This window comes from Aotus nancymaae, unplaced genomic scaffold (assembly GCF_030222135.1).
Source record: "Aotus nancymaae isolate 86718 unplaced genomic scaffold, 86718_ANA_hifiasm-v0.15.2.pri h1tg000058l, whole genome shotgun sequence".
Lineage (NCBI taxonomy): Eukaryota > Metazoa > Chordata > Mammalia > Primates > Aotidae > Aotus > Aotus nancymaae.
In genome coordinates this window covers 34,927,345-34,941,925 of record NW_026988472.1, presented here as the reverse complement: position 1 = coordinate 34,941,925, position 14,581 = coordinate 34,927,345, and the positions used below count along the sequence as shown (strand labels likewise).

The 14,581-nt window shown below is 44.9% G+C and overlaps 1 protein-coding gene across 4 annotated transcripts in view; it reads right to left on the bottom strand.

The window, feature by feature from the left end:
• APOO (apolipoprotein O) overlaps positions 1-14,581 on the bottom strand; it is a 74,750-nt gene that overhangs the window by 22,235 nt on the left and 37,934 nt on the right. For all 4 annotated transcript variants that reach the window (XM_021670470.2, XM_064364444.1, XM_064364446.1 and 1 more), the window contains 3 exons: positions 14,271-14,366; positions 4,702-4,793; positions 2,358-2,438 (listed from right to left, as the gene is read on the bottom strand). In XM_021670470.2, the coding sequence (XP_021526145.2) occupies positions 2,358-2,438; positions 4,702-4,793; positions 14,271-14,366 (269 nt within the window). The remainder of the gene's footprint in view (positions 1-2,357; positions 2,439-4,701; positions 4,794-14,270; positions 14,367-14,581) is intronic.

Genomic DNA, 14,581 nt, shown 5'->3' with positions numbered 1-14,581 from the left:
TTCAGACACCACAGTGAGCACTCAGGGGAGCCTGGGGGACACCCCTCTGGCTTTGGTGTGCCTCAGTCTGCAGTCACACCACAATGAGAGCTTGCAGTTGAGGCTTTTAGTCTCACTTCCCACATTTCTGTCTAGGGCTGTGTAGAGTTTTCTTGACATTTTACTTCCTTTCCTGTACAAAATTCAGTGTGCATTGGTTTTGCTTTGTTTTTTGTTTTGAGACTGACTGTTGCTCTGTCACCCAGGCTGGAGTGCAGTGGTGTGATCTTGGCTCACTGCAACTTCTGCCTCCTGGGGTTCAAGCGATTCTCCTGCCTCAGCCTCCCGAGTACCTGGGATTACAGATGTGTGTAAACACATCCAGCTAATTTTTGTATTTTTTTAGTAGAGACAGGGTTTTACTATGTTGGCCAGGCTGGTCTCGAACTCCCAACCTCAGGTGATCCACCTGCCTCGGCTTCCAAAGTGCTGGGATCACAGGCGTGAGCCCCCGTGCCCAGCTGCATTTGTTAAGAATTTTTTTTTTTGAGATGGAATCTCACTCTGTTGCCCAGGCTGGAATGCAATGGCATGCTCTCAGCTCACCGCAACCTCCACCTCCCAGGTTCAAGCAATTCTCTGCCTCAGGCTCCCAAGTAGCCAAGATTACAGGTGCCCACCATGCCCGGCTAATTTTTGTATTTTTAGTAGAGACAAGGCTTCACCATCTTGGCCAGGCTGGTCTTGAACTGACCTCGTGATCCACCCTCCTCGGCCTCCCGAAGTGCTGGGATTACAGGCGTGAGCCACCATGCCTGGCCAGGAATTTTTTAAACAAGAAAAGAAGCTTCCATAGAAAATACCAGAGAAACAATAATAATTAAAAAAAAAAAAAAAAACACCTATGAATGTTTATTCTTTAAAAGGGATTGCCAAAAGACACTTGATACTGGTATAGAACTCTCTATTCAAGAGCTAGTTTAAACAGGCTTCAGAGGGACTAATTCCTTTAGAAGCCAGCAGTATAAAAATTTTGTTTTTTCTTTTTTTTTTTTTTTTTTTTTTTTTTGAGACAGGCCCTCACTCTGTTGCTCAAGCTGGAGCAGTGGTACAATCATGGCTCATTGTATGTAGCCATGACCTTCTGAGCTCAAGTGATCCTCCCACTTCAGCCTCCCAAAGTGTGCCACCATGCCTGGCTAACTTTTTAATTTTTTGGAGAGATGGGGTCTCACTATGTTGCTCAGGCTGATCTCAAACTCCTGGGCTCAAGTGATCCTCCCACTTTGGCCTCCCAAAGTGCTGGGCATGAGTCACTGCACCTGGCCAAAAAATGAGTCTTAAGATTTCACTAGAAGATTACTTATGTAAATAATAAAGAGGGCTTATAATTTATTCTGTTACTTCCAAATCCCAGTTCAAAATTCTAGATTTTAATTCTGACAGTTACTTATATTTTAAAACTTTTTCAAAACTTGTCAGTGATTTGAAGTATTTTTTAAAACTTGTCAGTGATTTGAAATACTTATCAGTTTTTAAAACTTGTCAGTGATTTGAAGCTCAGTTATTTATTTTCATTGAAAAATGAACTTCCTTCAATCTGTGATGTAGAAGGCATGTTAACATAAGAAGTCCAATTCTTTCTTAGCTGGCTGTGCCTCTGAGTAGAGACATGATACCTTATTCTCTACTCATTCTTCCTTATCAGTGGGAGGAAGGGAATGTTCCAGTGAACACAGGCAACATTTAATCAGCTACGTGGCCACTAAAAGAGATGAAATGTGGCAAGTTCTTACAATTACACAATCTCTTCCCTCTGCTCCTTATTTACCAGACAGCACAGAGAACGTGGTCTTTAGCTGGTGGCTAGTCCCCAACATACCTTGGCTCACACCCTCAGCTGAGCTGAAGCCTGGGGGATAAACAGAAACGGCAGTGCTAAGGAAAATACAGAGCTTATGATAAGTGAAAAACCAAGGGGAAAAGGCTCACAATTATGTGGAAGAGGCTCTCAATTGTGTCTTTTTCCTGGGAGCACAGTATATTTCCTTTGAACTCAGTTTCAATAAAACTTTTAAATAATAAGCTACACTGGAAGGAAACCATGAATACAATATAATGGAAAATATGGTCTAAGACTGTGGTGGAATGCATTGCATTTCATGGTCACCACTGATTCGGCCCTGCTGATAATAACCAAATGCTCAGAAGTTCTACTGCTCTACCAGGAAAGGTCATCAGAAAATCTGAACTGGAGACATAACTAGAAGCAACCAGAAAAAGCAAGGAAATCAACAGGGTTATTAAGTATTTTACAAAACCCTAGAGAAACCACATATTTAAACCAAAAGGAAGGTAAGGAAAAAGATGCTTCTCACCTTTTGAAAGTTCTGCTTCCACAAATCTTCTATGACGATATATCCTCGTAAACCCCAGTCATATAATCTCTCCCCACTGACCTTGAAACAAAATAGAAAAGATCTTACCATTCGACCCAGCAATCCCTACTACTGGGAATAATGGAATAATAGAATATATATCATTCTACTATAAAGAAACATGCATGCATACGTTCGGCACAGCACTATTCATAATAGCAAAGACATGGAATCAACCTAAATGCCCATCAATGGTAGACTTTCTCTTTTTTGAGATGGAGTTTCGGTCTTGTTGCCCAGGCTGGAGTGCAATGGCGCAATCTTGGCTCACTGCAACCTCCGCCTCCTGGGTTCAGGAGATTTTCCTGCCACAGCCTCCCAAGTAGCTAGGATTACAGGCACGCACCACCATGCCCGGCTAATTTTTTGCATTTAGTAGGGACGTGGTTTCACCATGTTGGTCAGGCTGGTCTTGAACTCCTGTTTTCAGGTGATCCACCTGCCTTGGCCTCCCAAAGTGCTGGGATTACAGGCATGAGCCACCATGCCCGGCCAATGGTAGACTAGATAAAGAAAATGTGGTACTTATATACCACAGAATACTATGCAGCCAAAAAAAGAATGAGCTCATGTCCTTTGCAGGGACAGGGGTGGAGCTGGGGGCCATTATCCTAAGTGAACTAACACAGGAATAGAAAACCAAATGCCACATGTTCTCACTTATAAGTGGGAACTAAACCTTGACAAACACATGGACACAAAGAAGGGAACAGAGACCAAGGCCTACTTGAGGGTAGAGGGTGAGAAGAGGGCGAGAACGGGAAAACCACCCATAGGGTACTAGGCTTATTACCTGGGTAACAAAATAATCTGTACATCAAACCCCCATGACACACAATTTACAATAACAACCCTGCACACGTACCCCTAAAGCTAAAAGTTAAGAAAGAAGTTTTTTTTAAAAAAAGACTCCTATTCTGGGGATAGCCAATATGCTTCTCAACCAGCAACCAAGTTCACTCTCTCCACTCTAACCATTTACTGCTTAAACCATAACAGGCTGAAATAATGTTTAATTATTTTTATATCTAGGGCAGGAAGATGTTACTCACTGTTCCTGACGTGGGGCTGCAGCAGAGATAGAAGCATTAACCATCTGCCTCCAGGACTGTTACAATGTTGAGCCAATGCTGGAAAGTACTGGCAGTTGTCACTAAAGCCATCAAGCTCCCCAAGCTGCGGCCATTGGACTCCCACATACAACTGTAGCCTAATCGAGGAATCTGGACTCAGTTCTGTCATAAGCAACTAAGGGAACTCAGTCTCAGGTCAGTCTGGCTCAGAGCTCAATCAATTCAGGTGACTGCACTGCTGTCTGCTCCTGGAACTGAGTTTCCGCATGATGTGGTGGTTCTAGCAACTGAAGTCCCTGTGTCCATAATCTGCCCAGGACCTCAAAACCTAGAGCCTGCCTTGCTCTTGCCAGTTTTCCAAGGGACACTATCTCTAGAGTCCCATTCACTCCAGGCATCACCTTTAACAGGCTACCTACTGGTCTCCATCAGTGGCTCTTAAACACCATAGGCATTAAGAAAAAACCACCAGAGGGCTTGCTAAAACATGGACTGCTGGCCCTTACTCCCAGAGCTTCAGATTCAGTCAGTCTGGGGTGGGGCCTGAGAGTTTGCATTTCTACCAAGTTCTCAGGTGGTGCTGCTGCTTCTGGTCTGGTAACACACTTCGAGAATCGGTGGTACAGCTTTATCCATGCTGCCTGCCACCGTGATCCACCTACCTGTCAGGGTACCATAAAACTGAGGCTTCAAGGGTAAGAAAGGAGCAGCCTATTGAAAGCCCCAAGAAGGGCACTCCCAGCAGAGGGGACTACAGTCCCCAAAGTCCCCAACAAGGAAAGCGAAGGTACCAGTACCAGGGAAGTGTGGAGGTCAGAGCAGTCTGTGTCTACAATGCCAACAAGAGCAGGTTGTGACCAGATACATAATTATCCAAACTGAGTGACCCTTAATTATCAGCTTCGGAATTTGAGTCTCTAGACTTCCATGTAAGTATACCAAAAAAGTATTCTAAATTTTTGCTAATAAATATTCAAACAATCATGTAAATTCACATTCAAATTCTGTGAATACTGGCATTATTGGAAAAAGGGTCAGAACTGAGGCATGTAGTGGAGAAAATCAGTTAAATTTGTTATAGTTCATCTATATGTACAAACAAATTTTAGTCTGGTGTTATAAGAACTGCAAATTAAAATAAAATTAAGCATCAAACTCATACACACACAAGCAAGAATGAGGGACACCACGGATTACAGAGTTTATCTTACCTGGGCAAACACGACGGCTTGTTGTGGATAATAGAGGGAGGCAGCTAATCCCATGAAACCAGGCGGATACACTAGCTTCTTTATTTTTGAACCTAATAAATAAAAGGTTGTATACACCATCAGATGATTCATTATCCTCACCATCACAATTTACCTTATCCATTTAACAATGAACAAGGCCAGGCACAGTGGCTCATGCCTGTAATCCCAAAGCTTTGGGAGGCTGAGGCGGGAGGCTCTTGAGGCCAGGGGTTTGAAACCAGCCTGGGCAACACAGTGAAATCTTGTCTCTACAAAAATAAAAATAAAAAAATTAGCCAGGCATGGTAGTGTGCACCTATAGTCCTAGCTACATGGGAGGCTTAGGTGGGAGGATTCCTTGAGCCCAGGAGTTCCAGGTTACAATGACCTATGATCACACCTCTGCACTACAGGCTGGGTGACAGAGCAAGACTGTGTCTCTTAAGAAACCCAAATAACTTGATTAGCAGTAACCTCTAAAAAGAAAAAGAAAAGAAAAAAGAAACCCAAATAACAAAACCAAAATAACCCCACACTGAATAAGATTTCTTTGGTCCTGAACTAAGAGAATGTGCCTAATAAAGTCATGCAAACCAAAAAACTTTTGCACAGCTTTATTGAGATATAATTCACATTTACCCATTTAAAGTATAGTTCAAAGCTGGGAGCAGTGGCTCACACCTGTAATCCCAGCACTTTGGGAGGCTGAGCAGGGCAGATCACAAGGTCAGGATTTTGAGATCATCCTGGCCAAACATGGCGAAACCACCATCTCTACTAAACATACAAAAATTAGCCAGCCGTAGTGGCAGATGCCTGTAATCCCAGCTACTCTGGAGGCTGAGACAGGAGAATCTCTTGAACCTGGAAAGCAGAGGATGCAGTGAGCCAAGATCGTACCATTGCACTCCAGCCTGGGCAACAAGAGTTGCAAGCAAAACTCTATCTTAAAAAAACAAAACAAAACAAAACAAAAACAGTTCAGTGGCTTTTAGTATATTGTATTTTTCTTTTTTTGTTGTTGTTGAAAGAGGGTCTCACTTGGTCTCCCAGGCTGGAGTGCAGTGGCACAATCATGGAGTGCATGGCACAATTCAATGGCTTTTAGTATATTGACAGAGGTGTATAGCCATCAATACAATTAATTTTACAAAAGTAATTGTGAGTTTAAAGAAAAGACAAAAAAAGAAAATTAATTTTAGAACTTTTTCATAATCACCAAAGAAACCCATCTTCAACTCCCCCATACCGTCCAGCCCTAGGCAACCACTAATCTATTTTCTTTTTTTTTTTTTTTGAGATGGAGTTTTGTTCTTGTCGCCCAGGCTGGGGTGGCACGTTCTTGGCTCACTGCGTCCTCCGCCTCCCAGGCTCAAGCAACTCTCCTGCATCAGCCTCCTGAATAACTAGGACTACAGGCATCCGTCACCACGCCCAGCTAATTTTTGTATTTTTAGTAGAGGCGGGGTTTCACCACGTTGGCCAGGATGGTCTCCATCTCCTGACCTCATGATCTGCCCGCCTCAGCCTACCAAAGTGCTGGGATTACAGGCGTGAGCCACCACGCCCGGCCACCACTTATCTACTTTTTTGTTTTTTTGAGATAGGGTTTCACTCTTGTTGTCCAGGCTGGAGTGCAGTGACGCGATCTCGGCTCACTGCAACCTCTGCCTTCTGATTTCAAGCGATTCTCCTGTCTCAGCCTCCTAAGTAGCTGGGATTACAGGTGTCCGCTACCACCCCTGGCCAATCTTTGTATTTTTTTAGTAGAGACGGTGTTTCACCCTGTTTGCCAGTGTAGTCTTGAACTCCTGACCTCGTGATCCGCCTACCTCAGCCTTCCAAAGTGCTGGGATTACAGGTGTGAGCCACTGCAACCAGCACCACTAATCTACTTTCTATCTCTATGTGTTTGCCTACTCTGGATATTTCTTTTTCTTTTTTTTTTGAGACGGAGTTTTGCTCTTGTTGCCCAGGCTGGAGTATAATGGCACAATCTCGGCTAACTGCAACCTCTGCCTCTCGGGTTCAGGCAATTCTGCCTCAGTCTCCCGAGTAGCTGGGAGTATAAGCACGCACCATCATGCCTGGCTAATTTTGTACTTTTAGTTGAGACGGGGTTTTGCCATGTTGACCGGGCTGGTCTCAAATTCCTGACCTCAGGTGGTCCACCTGCCTCGGCCTCCCAAAGTGCTGGGATTACAGGCATGAGCCAATGCACCCAGCTCTCTGGACATTTCATAAAAATGGAATCATTTAGTAAATATGTGGTCCTTTGTTTCACATTCTTCTTTCACTTAGCACTGTTTTCAAGAGAACCACCTTTTTCCCCCTAAGAGAGGAGAAAAATAGATTGTTTTAAGTATAAACAAATCAGTATTTTGGTTTCTAGGGTTTATGTTCTTTTACAGCAATCTGGCTTCCTATTTAAATACTAAACACAGGCGTTCCTCTTCTCCCCTTTCTGCAACCCCATTAAAGCAACAATGAGAAAAAACATTAATAAACCCGCAATAAAGAGAAAATGTGTGGAGAGGCAACTGGCAGACAGGAAGTGTCAATCAATTTTCAGAAAATGGAGAGTGAACGGAAATAAGAGGACACGTTGCCTTGAAATCTTGAGGAGGAGCTGCAGCCTCAGAGGGAGCAGATCTGTCTCAGGGAGACTCCAGATCCAGAGATGGCAGGTACTGTGGGGAATGGAGATGGCAACCAGGGAGCAAGATGGGGGACAGGACAAACGCAAGTCCGATGCATGGACCAGCACGGCCCTTCCTTCCCCTCTGCCATCCCAGTACAAAACTACCCGTGGCCAGGAAGTCACACCAGGCCAAAATGTTAAAAAGGGGCAGGGTTACTGGGTGCAGTGGCTCACACCTGTAATCTTAGCACTCTGGGAGACCAAGGCATAAGGATTGCTTGAGGCCAGGAACTGAAACCAGCTGAAGCAACAGAGCGAGACTCCGTCTCCATTGCTTTTTTTGTTGTTGTTGAGAGAGGGTCTCACTCGGTCTCCCAGGCTGGAGTGCAGTGGCACAAGCATGGCTCACTGCAGCCTCAACATCCCAGTTTAAGCTATCTTCCTACCTCAGCTCCTCAAGTAGGTGGGACTAGAGGTCCAAGCCACAATGCCTGGCTAACTTTTTTTTTTTTGTATTTTGTTAGAGACAGGGTTTGCTCACGTTGCCCAGGATGGTTTTGAACTCCTGAGCTCAAGCAATCCTCCCTCCTCAGCCTCTCAAACTGCTGTCTGCAATTACGGGCATGAGCCAGTGCGCCCAGCTCCCACTCTCTATTTCCTTTTTTTTTTTAAAGTGAGTCAGATGCAGTGGCTCACACCTGTAATCCCAGCACTTTGGGAGGCTGAGGAGGGAGGACTGATTGAGCCCAGAGGTTTGAGACCAGTCTGGGCAACATAGGGAGACCACGTCTCTACAAAAAATTAAAAAATTAGTCAGGTATGGTGGCATGCACCTGTGGTCCTAGCTACTCAGGAGGCTGAGGCAGAAGGATCGCTTGAGCCCAGGAGTTCAAGGCTCAAGGTTGCTGTGAGCCGTGTTTACGCCACTGCACTCCAACCTGGGTGATATAGTTTGCATGTTGCTCTCTCCGAATCTCATGTTAAACTGAAATCCCCAATGTTGGAGGTGGGACCTGGTGGGAGGTAACTGGATAATGAAGGTGGATTTCTCACAAATGGTTTAATGCCATTCCCTCGGTGCTGTCCCTGTCCAACAGTGAGTTCTCTCAAGAGAAGAGAAGAGAAAGAGGAGGGGAGGGGAAGGGAGGGGAGGGGGGGAGGGAAAGGGGGAAGGGGGAAGGGGAGAGGGAGAGAGAGAGAGGGAGGGGGAGGGGGAGGGGGAAGGGGAGAGGGGGGAGGGGAGGGGGAAGGGGAGAGGGGGGAGGGGAGGGGGAAGGGGAGAGGGGGGAGGGGAGGGGGAGGGGGGAGGTGCTGTCCCTATCCAACAGTGAGTTCTCTCAAGAGAAGAGAAGAGAAAGAGGAGGGGAGGAGAAGGGAGAGGAGGGGAGGAAAAGATACCTTCCTTCAGCTGGATGCTGCAAGCTACCATATTGTTCAGGCAAGGAATGAAAACACCTATATCCAAGGCCCGGCATGGTGGCTCATGCCTGTAATCCCAGCACTATGGGAGGCTGAGGCAGATGCATCATTGGAGGTCAGGCGTTCAAGACCAGCCTGGCCAATATGGCAAAACCCTGTCTCTACTACAAATACAAAAATTAGCCAGGTGTGGTGGTGCATGCCTGTAATCCCAGCTATTCAGGAGGCTAAGGCATGAGAATCGCTTGAACCCAGAGGTGGAGGAGGTTGCAGTGAGCAGAGCTCACGCCACTGCATTCTAGTCTAGGTGACAGAGCAAGACTGTCTCAAAAAAAAAAAAAAAAGAAAAAAGAAAAAGAAATGACCTCTATCTAGTCACAGCACCACAGAAATTCAGAACACTGAAGATTCACAGAAGATCCTCAAAGCTTCTAGGAAGAAAAAAAAAATGTATCACCTGTTCAGAAGCAGCAAATATCGAGACTGGCTATTTATTTATTTTTTTTTTTTGAGACTGAGTTTCGCTCTGTCACCAAGGCTGAAGTGCAGTGGCATGATCTCGGCTCACTGTAACCTCTGCCTCCCAAGTTCAAGCAATTCTCCTGACTCAGCCTCCTGAGTAGCTGGGACTACAGGTGCCCGCCACCACACCTGGCTAATTTTTGTATTTTTAGTAGAGACAGGGTTTCACCATATTGGTCAGGCTGGTCTTGAACTCCTGACCTCAGGTGATCCGTCCCTACCCGGCCTCCCAAAGTGCTGGGATTACAGGCGTGAGCCACCATGCCCAGCCCAGACTGGCTACTGACACTCACATCTACAATGCCAGATGCTAGAATATATGGCTTTGAAAGTTTTGATGGCAAACAAACTCAGTGCCCAACCAAACTATCACATGGTATGAGGGCCAGAAAGGGATTTTCAGACATGGAAGGTCTTGGGAAGTTTACCTCCAACATATACTTTTTTGAAAGTGACTTAAGCACGTAGTTCAACAGCACGGCAGACTAAACCAAGGAGAAGATGACACGGAATCCAGGAAAAGGGGGCTTAAACCCAAGAAAGTGTGGAGAAGACCAGTCCCAAAACAAGAGCTGTGTTGAAGTCTCAGGCCAGACTGCAAGAGGATATAGAGCTGTGGGGCAAGGGGAATGGACAGAAGAGACAGCAGGACGCAGAGCTTGGAGAAACCTAAGAATGAGGTTTAAAAACCAGTAGAGGATGAAACTAGAGCATACATGTGGACTTGACTCCACTGAGAGGCATAGTGTTTTTGCCATGGGACCCACACAGATGATAGCAAAACGTGTATGTTATTGATTTTTCTTTAATGGAGTTTCACTCTTGCTCCCCAGGCTGGAATGCCATGGTGCGATCTTGGCTCACTGCAACCTCCGCCTCCTGGGTTCAAGCAATTCTCCTGCCTCTGGGATTACAGGCATGCGCCACCATGCCTGGCTAATTTTTAGTAGAGACGGGGTTTCATTATGTTGGTCAGTTTGGTCTCGGACTCCTTACCTCAGGTGATCCACCCACCTCAGCCTCCCAAAGTGCTGGGATTACAGGAGTGAGCCATCATACCTGGACAATTTTTTTTTTTTTTGAGACGGAGTCTCACTCTGTTGCCCAGGCTTGAGTGCAGTGGTACAATCTCGGCTTGCTGCAACCTCCAGGGTTCAAGTGATTTTCCTGCTTCAGCCTCCCGAGTAGCTGGGATTACAGGCGCCCGCCACCATGCCCAGTTAATTTTTGTATTTTTAGTAGAGACGAGGTTTCACCGTGTTGGCTAGGCTGGTATTGAACTCCTGACCTCACGTGATCCTCCTGCCTCGGCCTTCCAAAGTGCTGGGATTACAAGCGTAAGCCACTGAGCCCCACCAGAATGTGTATGTTAATCCTTAAACAGTTCTAATCATGTAAGTGCTGTTTATTGGCTTTAAAACTTTAAACAGACAAATCCCCAAAGATGGAACTGGGGTTGCTGAAGAGAATACAAATGTTATCAACCTAGAGTATTAATGAATTACTGTTTCTCTCCTGATCCTGTTGCATGAATTGAAAGGGTATAATTATCCTAGAAAAGCCTGTGATACCCCTGCATATTGCCCCTCCCGTACCCCATCCACTTGAAGTGGCTCACCCAAGTGAGGACCAAGGGAAGAGCAGCAACCTGCCACCCAGTCATTTCTCACTCCTTCAGGGAGAGCCAAGAAGCAGCAGCTCTCGGGCCTCCAGCTCCTGCTGGTTCACACAATGAGCCAGGGACTCCAGAACTTCAGGAAGGTGGTGTAATCATACTCCTCCACCCCTACCTTCATGCCCACATCTCCCAAGAGGCCAATGGTATGGGTTGTCACTATCAGCACTGCCAGGGGCAGGGGGAACCACTGGTTGCCAATGCTGGGGAGAGCCACCAGAAGGCAACTGTAGTGTCAACAACCACGTGTCAACTTGGAGTGGTCTGGCTGGGCCCATTTCCTCTGAATGGACATCCACTCACCTCTCTGAGAGACCCTTGTCACCACCACAGTCGTGTGGTGGTGACAAAAGAAACCCCATCAGGAGGGACCTTCTGCACCCACCCATCATGCTGCTGCCCTCATAAGGGACCATCTACCTGGAGGGACCTGCAAACCACTCTGGCTACCCACAGACATCCCTATCATCCCACTCATCCTGCTTGGTGAACTCTCTGACACTGCTCACCTCAGGCCTTTCTATACCCATTGCCCAGGGGAAAAGACCTGCTATTGCACATTTGTGTGCGTATGCCTGTGTGCATATTTGTGAAAAAGAATTAAGGTCTCAAATTATTTTAATACTACTAAGCTCTCCCCAGGAAAAGGAAGAAGAGACAAAGAAACAAACAAAATCAGAGGACCAGAATCTACTGTAGCAGGTGTCCTCATGCTGCTGCTCTGGCCAAGACAGCATGGTCTCCAATCCTCCTTAGGATGATCACCCTAGTGGATATGCCAGGGACAAACTCTTGGCATTGTAGGAACGTACCCATAACAGAGAAAAAGAGCTTTCTTTGGACTTGGAAGACTTCCCCACATGCTCTAACCATGGTGAGGGAGGGGGAAGCTCCTTTCACTCACTTCCATGTTCCTACCTCTCTAACAATAGCTGAAATCCCAACACCCTGGCCTAGGGATGTCCAACAATCTCAAACACTATCTAAATAAGACTGAATGCTCTTTTGAACAGCTTTGCAAGAAATGAGATGAAAGAAGTTTGGGGAAAAATGTTGGTTCATAAGTTGATTACAAAAAATAAGCTGGAAATTTAATTCTGACACATTCTGCATGAGACAGGAAGAGGACATGAAGACTATGACATGAGTTGCTTCCACAGATGAGCTGGTAGTGCCACCAGGACAGTGTCTAACCTCCAGATTTAAAAATAACAGCCACTGGCCAGGCGCAGGGGCTCATGCCTGTAATCCCAGCACTTTGAGGAGCACCAAGGGAGGTCAATGCTTAAGTTAAGGAGTTCAAGACCAGCCTGGGCAACATAGCGAAACCCCATCTCTACTAAAAATACAAAAATTAACTGGGCATGGTGGCGGGTGCCTGTAATCCCAGCTCCTTGAAAGGCTGAGGTGGGTGGATCACTTGAGCCCAGGAGATCCAGGCTGCAGTGAGCTATGATTGCACAACTGTACTCCAGTCTGGGTGGTAGAGTGAGATCCTGTCTCAAAAAAGAAACCAATTTAAAAAAATAAAATAAGGCCGGGCATAGTGGTGCACACCTGTAATCCCAGCACTTTGGGAGGCCAAAGAAGGCTGATCACTTCAGGTCAGGAGCTGGAGACCAGCCTGGCCAATATGGCAAAACCCATCTCTACTAAAAATACAAAAATTAGTTGGGCGTGGTAGTGCACACCTATAATCCCAGCTACTCGGGAGGCTGAGGCAGGAGAATCACTTGAACCCAGGAGGCAGAGGGTGTAGTGAGCCAAGATTTCACCCCTGCACTCCAGCCTGGGCAACAGAGCAAGACTCCATCTCAAAAAATAAAATAAAATGAATAAAATAAAATAACAGCTATTGCATGTAGACGGAAGATTTTTTAAATTGGAGGAATAGGACTGATATAGTTTGAATGTTTGCCCCTCTAAATCTCATGTGGAAAAGTGACACCCCATGTTGGGAGGTATTTGGGTCATGGGGGCAGATCCCTCCTGAATGGCATGGTGCCCTCCCTATGGTAATGGATGATTTCTCAGTGTATTAGTTGACAGGAGAGCTGGTTGTTTAAAAGAGCCTGGCATCGCTCTCCATGTGACACACCTGCTCCCACTTTGCCTTCTAACACAATTGGAAGCTTTCTGAGACCCTCAACAGAAATAGATGCTGGCTCCATGCTTCTTATACAGCGTGCAGAACCATGAGCCAAATTAATCTGTTTTCTTTATAATTATCCAGCCTCAGATATTCCTTTATAGCAATGCAAAACAAACTAATAAAGGCACCAAACTAGTCTCTATGGTTCTTTTTTATGGGGGTCTGATTACAGGGTTCATAAACTTTCTTCATTAGGAATGACAGAAAGGTCAGAATTTTATATCATAAACATTTAGTTTCCAAGCAGTGAAACTTCAAGTAGTTCCTAACAAATTAATCTCATCATAGTGAAGTATTTTATCAGCCTTTATTTCCTATAGATACTTTATAATCTAGCAGTGTAGTAATATTTTAAGTTGGCATTTGTTAGCACTGAATTTTAAGCATTTTAAAAGTTTTTATGTCATGACTGACTGAAGCCATGACAAATCAAGAAGGTAATAAAATCTCTATTAAATCACTGTTCCATTTACTGTGATGAATAGCCTGATCTTAACAGTGAAACCTTTAGAAACAGTTTATTTCTCAGGTGTGAAAGACTTTGAACAAAATTTCACTCTTTCTGTACCAAAGAACAATAAGGGTTTGATCAAGTAAATGTGCCTATAAAGGATAACTAATTTCTTTTCTTATTTTTTATTTATTTTTTTGAGAAAGAGTCTAGCTCTGTCTGTCGCCCAGGCTGGAGTGCAGTGGCATGATCACTGCTCACTGCAACCTCCACCTTCCAGGTTCAAGTGATTCTCCTGCCTCAGCCTCCCAAGTAGCTGGGATTACAGGCATGTACCATCATGCCCAGCTACTTTTTGTCTTTTTAGTAGAGACAGGGTTTCACCATGTTGGTAAGGCTGGTCTCGAACTCCTGACCTCATGATCTGCCTGCCTCGGCCTCCCAAAGTGCTAGGATTACAGGCATAAGTCACTGCACCCGGGCTTTTTTTTTTTTTTTTTTTTTACCAAGAGTATACAATTTCTATTTATGTTTAAAATCAAATATAACAACCATATCAATTATACATTAAGAAAGCCATATTTAGGAACCAATTCATTATTCTGAAACCTGGTAAATGAAAGGAAAGAAAGAGACATATATCCTATATCTGCTTTATGAGCTGTTAAACCCACAAAACTGCACCTACCTCTAGCCAAAAAGAGTCCAATAAGGCCAGCAAAACCGATAACACCAAGTCTTGGAAAAAATCCAGGAGGTGCATTTTGGAGATAGTCATAGCTGTCTACAATAGAATTAGAACAGGAAGCAGTTCCATAAATTTCTCATTAAAAAAACAAAACAAAAAGTCTTACACAGTATATAATTTGCATATATAGTATTAAAGTACTTTTCAAACCACATACTCTGCATTCTGCTAGTATACTTCTTTTCAACATATTCTATTTGTGTGACATATAAACAAGATTTACTATTCACATAGCAAGTGTCGAATTTTCT